Source organism: Amphichorda felina (genome assembly GCF_050947745.1).
Source record: "Amphichorda felina strain 45539 chromosome Unknown scaffold_5, whole genome shotgun sequence".
Lineage (NCBI taxonomy): Eukaryota > Fungi > Ascomycota > Sordariomycetes > Hypocreales > Bionectriaceae > Amphichorda > Amphichorda felina.
The window spans coordinates 2,786,906-2,793,369 of record NW_028145045.1 but is presented as its reverse complement, the minus strand read 5'-3'; the positions used below and the strand labels follow the sequence as shown (position 1 = coordinate 2,793,369).

The 6,464-nt window shown below is 56.4% G+C and overlaps 1 protein-coding gene across 1 annotated transcript; it reads left to right on the top strand.

Moving 5' to 3' along the window:
* Positions 1–802: 802 nt before the first annotated feature.
* On the top strand, positions 803–6,322 carry ACO1O0_005711 (uncharacterized protein; the record flags this gene model as incomplete). The annotated part of the gene is made up of 14 exons (XM_083195121.1): positions 803–1,018; positions 1,069–1,501; positions 1,554–2,133; positions 2,185–2,213; positions 2,266–2,461; positions 2,524–3,171; positions 3,230–3,527; positions 3,580–3,742; positions 3,805–4,131; positions 4,186–4,300; positions 4,575–4,639; positions 4,688–5,109; positions 5,180–5,373; positions 5,590–6,322. The coding sequence occupies 14 exons, from the start codon at positions 803–805 to the stop codon at positions 6,320–6,322; spliced, it is 4,419 nt and encodes a 1,472-aa protein (XP_083050034.1).
* Between the last annotated feature and the right edge of the window lie 142 nt (positions 6,323–6,464).

Genomic DNA, 6,464 nt, shown 5'->3' with positions numbered 1-6,464 from the left:
GACTGCGGTTGGAGGAGGATGCGTGCGGGGAGGAGAGGAGGGGCCCAAAGGGTCCTAGAGGGGTTGAACCATGTGCATGCTGCAGCACCGTGGGAGTGGCTGAAGGGTGGCATGCATCCAGAAATAGAGATCAGGGAGATGCTTATTGTGGAGACGATTCCTCCATACGATGCACGTATTTCGTAAATCCCATTGTCCCATCATGGTGTCGGTACAAAAGTGCGGCTGACTCGCCAGAGCGTCCAACAGACAAGGCAGATAGCCCACCATTGCCATGCATCCAGCCGCTACAACCGCTTCTATGGGCCAGTTTACACGCAGCTGGCACTCAAAAGGCCCCCGACTTGACGCCGTGTACGCCATCGCCACCAGTGCCGTGAGGTGTGCGCCTCCCATGTGTACCGTGTAAGCCACGACGGCATGCCAAGATCCTCAGCTACGGATTTGCTACGGATTTACACCACCCCTGCCAGCCCGATCTGCAGGATCTGGAAGCACGCAGTAATCCAGCTAGGCGAACTTGATGTTTTGGAATGTTCTATACGCAAGTTCCATCGCGACGTGGCATGTACGTCCGGACCAAATGATGCCGACTCGGCCAGAGACGGCAATGTCTCGTGTTAAAGTATTCACGACCGCTGAAAGAGACTTTCTACTCTCATTATCACTTACACCTCGCTCTGCCCATCTCCCCCTCTTCCCTTCCTCAACGCACTTGTCCATCTATCCCGACGTTTTAGATGTCCCACCTTAATATCTTTACAATCACAGAGAGCAAAGACCCCGCGCCCACCACAGAAGCATGGACCAGACCAACTGTCGCGTTGTCGACAGTTCCTGGGGCCCATGGGCAAGGCAATGCCGCGGCGGCCTCGACTTTACTCTGTTGTTCGAAGAGGCCATCTTCTCCATCCTGCCCACGGCCCTTCTCCTCATTGCCGCTTCTCTCCGCGTGGCATGGCTCCTACGCGCGAGGAACAGGGTGGCCGAGAAGGGGTTCCTCCTCATCCTCAAGCAGGTTTGTCGTATCCAAGCCCCCAATTATTCTACGGCCTGCTAATATCGTAGTCCACCATCGTCATCCTCGCCCTTCTCAAGCTCGGCGTCGTCCTCCTCTGGGTATTTGCCGGTCCCCCCCGGACCGTGCTGAGCCTCGTCGCCGCGGCCCTCAACTTCCTGGCCCTCTTCCCGCTGTCCCTGCTCTCGTACACGGAGCATGTGTTCAGCGTCTCCCCCAGCGTTATCGCCGAGCTCTACCTCCTACTCACCATGGGGCTGGATGCCGTCAGGATACGCACCCTGTGGCTGTATGCGGGGAGGCCATTTGCGCTCGCTGGTCTAGAGACCGCTACGCTGGCCGTGAAGCTTGCTCTCATTGTGGCCGAGGCCAGGTCCAAGACTGACTTGCTCCGTGATAAGCACAAGGCGTACACCGGGGAGCAGCTGTCGGGTCTATACGGCCGGTCATTGTTTACCTGGCTGGCGAGCACTCTGTGGAATGGTGAGTTGAACCAACAATTCATACCAAAAACCTGTATACTGACACCCCACAGGCTTCCACCGCTTCCTCAACGCGGCGGACCTCTTTGGTCCTCAAGACGACGAGTCAGCAGAGAACCAGCGAGAACGCTTCCGCCAGCTGTGGGCTCAACGCCAGGACAAAACCACCGGCAACGCCCTCCTGTCCACCCTCTTCGCCGCCATGCCGGGGAGCTTCCTCGTCCCTGCCATCCCCCGTCTCATCATTGTCGCCCTGACGCTCGCCCAGCCCCTGCTGCTGAAGCGCATGCTCGAGTTCGTCCAGGACGATGGCTACGACAACCGCGCGCAGATCGGGCACGCCCTCATCGGCGCGTTTGCGTTCCTGTACGGCCTCACGGCCGTCTTCAAGGCCTGGTTTGCACATTCGTCCAACAGGCTGTCTCTGGAGCTGCGTAGTGCGCTCATTGATGCGACGTACCGCAAGTTGCTACGGCTGAGGCTGACGGCACTGGATACGGGTAAGGCGACGACGCTGATTAACGTCGATGTGCAGCATATCATGGACGGGTCCATCATGCTGCACGATGTGTGGGCGAGTTTTGTCACTGTGGCTATTGCCGTGTATCTCCTGTTTCTACAGATTCAGCTCGCGTAGGTGAAACTACCCTCCGTCTTGAGATTTTGACTCACAGCTCAACCTAGGTTCATCGCTCCGCTTCTTTGTACACTGCGTACGTCCCCCGTAACCCAATATCAGATGCAAATATACTCATCTATTTCCAGTCATCACCGTCGCCGGCGGCATGTTTAGCGGAGCGCTTGGAGAGAGGCAAGTAGCGTGGCTCGCGTCGACTGAGGCGCGTGTCAAGTCGACCATGAGCATGATATCCAGCTTCAAGGAGGTCAAGATGCTGGGTCTGTCGGGCGACTATCTCACCAGCCTCCAGAAGCTCCGCCTGAACGAGGTGAATCTTGGTCGGTACGTTGCTCTGCTCTCTGTCAATAATAGCCTGTTTACTTTTTTTTACTTACACGGTACAGCCGCTTCCGCCGAATCATCTCCATTATTGTCACTCTATGTAAGTCAGCTCGTATCCCCCTCAAGTTCATGTACTCACATTCTGCAGCGGGCGCATCTACCGAGCTGTCCATCCTAGTCGCCTACGGTGGCTTTGCCATCATCTGCAAGATCAAGGGCCTACCCCTAACCGTGGGCACCCTCTTCTCGTCTCTCGCCCTCCTCCGCATCTCTCTAGACCCGCTGTTCCTACTGATCCAGGGCACCCCAACCTTGGTTTCCTTCTTCAAGTGTCTAGGCCGGATCCAGGAGCTCCTCAACGACGACAGGCAGATCGAGCAGTACAGCGCCAAATCACTCGAGTCGTCCACGAGCTCGCTCACCAGGTCGGACGAGGCTGGTCGCAGCGGTAGCCGCAGCAGTGGGAGCACTAGAAGGAGTAGCAGTCGGAGCAGCGGCCGTGTCGGCGGTCCTATTCCTCCTCCTCTGCTCGCGGCACGCTCTACACGTCCCGTCTATAGCGGTCTTGCTCCCCCAAGACCTTTTCGCCCTTCACAGTCGCTGGTGGACATTACCAATGCTAGCTTCTGCTGGAAGGAAAAGGACACGCCGGCTGTGACTGTCATGGAACTGTCCATCCATCGTTCTTCTTTCACAGCCGTTATCGGACCGTAATTATTCTTCAATAACTTGACGACATATAGTACGAGTGCTAATCGCTCTGTTTAGTGTCGGCTCCGGAAAGTCAACGCTCCTCAAGGCGATCCTGGGCGAGCTAGAGCAGGTGTCGGGCATACGACGTCTGGATCCCGCCACCAAGATTGCCTACTGTGACCAGGAGCCGTGGCTTCTCGACCGATCCATCCGAGAAAACATCATCGGATCGCTCTACTTCGACGCAGCGTGGTACCGCACCGTCATCGAGGCCTGTGCCCTGGCGCAGGATATCGCCCAGTTCCCCGACGGCGACGAGACGGGTGTTGGGAGCCAGGGTTCTGCCCTTAGTGGAGGACAACGGGCACGAGTGGTAGGTGGCCTATTTACATGGGAGATATGAGGTGCTGAGCTGACATGTCAAGGCCCTGGCGCGTGCCGTCTATTCCCAGCCGGATCTCATTCTCCTCGATGACATCTTCAGCGGCCTGGATCGCAAGTCTGCCCAGCACGTCTTTTCCGCCGTATTCTCTTCGAGTGGACTTCTGGCCAAGCAACGCTGTGCCGTTGTGCTGAACACTCACGCAAGTAAGTTTCATAATTACTTCATGCTGGTGGCCATACAAGGATAATTTTGGCTAACCATGCAGCCCACTTCCTCTCTCGCTTCGATAGCATCATTGTCCTTGACAGCGGCATTGTTACGCACCATGGCGAGTACGAGGATCTCCTTGCCGAGGGCATCATCAACGACTCCTTGCCTGGCGGATCAGAGTCCACGGCCGGCGACTTGGACGCTTCATCTACTGGTCCACTTGATGCAGCTAACCCAGAAAAGGCTGATAAAGAGGTCGAGAACCCCCGGCTTTCATCAGAATGGAACGTCTACGGATATTTCCTCAAGTCCTGCGGCGTGGCGGGCATGTGCGTCTTCTTTGCACTGGCTGCCGCCATAGCCGCGGGACGGTCGTTTGAGAGTGAGTACTCATTGCCCAATCCTGAGCCCAAGATAATACTAATCTCTGGCCCAGATGTCTGGTTGAAGATGTGGGCCGAGGACTCGAGCAGCAGCACCCTGACGTACTACATCTGCGTCTTTACCGCGCTCATCGTGGGTGGCGTCATCCTCCTTTATGCCCTTTGCCAGTAAGTCTACTTCTCCAGAGTCTGTAATTTGCTGCTAAAAAAAAGTCTCGCAGTTTCTTCTTTGATGTCTTGCTCTCTTCCTCTTCGCTGAATCTATACTTTGGGCAACTTAACACGCTGATGAGGCAAGTATTTCGGTTCTAGGGCCGTATGTACCACAGCTGACCAGCCCCAGAGCACCCATTTCATACGTCGTCTCTGTTGGATCGACCACCATTGCAAACAGGTGAGTTTTTATATGAAAAACACACATATCGGCGGCTAACTGTCTCAGATTCATCCAGGATATTATGCTCATCGACGACGAACTGCCCATGGCCCTCGTCAACACCACCACCTGTAATCCCCTCTGAATTCACAATCTATGACATTTACTAACCATCGCAGCCCTCTTTGGATCCTGCGCCGAGACCGTGATTGTGCTCATTTCGTCCCAGTACATCTCAGCCGCGATCCCCGTCCTCATCGGCCTGCTGTGGATCATCCAGAAGTTCTACCTGCGCACATCCAAGCAGCTCCGCCTCATGGACATTGAGGCCAAGGCCCCCCTCTCGGCCCTCATGCTCGAGACCATCAAGGGCATCGTCGCCATCCGCGCGTTTGGTCGCACGGGAGAGTTCTCGGCCTGCAACACGGGCCACCTCGACCACTCCCAGCGCGCCATGTACATGCTCCTCTCAGTGCAGGTCTGGCTCAAGATGATCCTCGACTTTGTCGTCTGCTTCCTGGCCATCCTTGTTGTGTCCATTGCCGTGGCCACGCGGTCTTCTCAGTCGGCGGGTTTCCTCGGTCTCGCGCTGGTCAACTTGGTGCGTCTGAAAACCATACACGTAGTCAATATACTCGCCCCCACGCATCTGCTAACTCCATGTCCTGCAGATATCCCTCAGCAATAGCTTTAAGTACCTCATCACCTTCTGGGCGCAGCTCGAAGCCTCCATCGGCGCTGTCGCCAGGATCAAGCGCTTCAACGCCGACGTCAAGCCCGAGGACGCCGTGGAGCTACCGTCGCCGCATGCCGCATGGCCCACGCATGGCGAGATTGAGTTCCAGCATGTGTCTGCCACCTACGAGTACGTTATATATATCAATATATATTATTCTCCGAGTCCATACCTCAAGTTGCTAACTCTACGCAGTCCATCTCTACCCCCGGCTATATACGATGTCAGTCTACGTATTGATCCCGGCAGCAAAGTTGCCGTGTGCGGCCGAAGTGGGAGGTAAACACTCAACCCGCCTCTCTGCTATTCTCAGAGCATCAGCTAACATTCCACGCCAAACCATAGCGGGAAATCATCTCTCCTCAGCACCCTCCTCCGCTGCCTCGACTTGGCATCCGGCTCCATCATCATCGATGGCCAGGACATCACCCGCGTGTCGCGCGACGCCCTGCGCAAGCGCATCATGACGCTGCCCCAAAAGTCCCTCTTCATCAACGCATCCATCCGGGACAACATGACCCTCTGGGCCGAGCACCCGACGCGCCCGCAGGAGGAGCTCGACGTCGAGATGGAGGCCGCGCTGAAAAAGGTAGGGATCTGGGATGCCCTCTTCGCTCGGCGGAATGGCGTTGCGCCAAGGGATAAGAAGCACGACGACCCGTCCTCAACAACGTCCAGCTTCGACGCCAGCTCCGACAGCGGGGAGAAGACCACGGAGGCGGAGGTCGTCACCCTGGACAGCGACCTAGACCCAGATTCCAGCCTCAGCATCGGCCAGCAGCAGCTCTTCTGCCTGGCGCGGGGGCTGTTCCAGCACGGGGACGCGCGGATCGTGCTCATGGACGAGTTCACGAGCAGTATGGACAACGACACGGAGATGCTGGTGCGGCGCATCGTCAAGGACGACCTGGGCGACAAGACGGTCGTCGAGGTGATTCACCGCCTGCAGCATATTCTCGACTTTGACGTGGCTATTGTGGTGGACAAGGGGCGGGTTGTTGAGACGGGACATCCGGTGGAGTTGCTCCAGAAGGAAGGTGGAGTTCTCAGGGAGTTGTATCTGACGACGAGGGGGTGAAGGGTAAGATGTTTGTCTGGTCTTGTCTGGTCATCCCAGTCTTTATGATGGTTTTGTGTACTTGTTATTGTTGGTGCTCTTGATATTTGGTGCGGGTTCTCCCACCATGGTAGCCTCTACGGCATTTCCTAGTTATCAAATC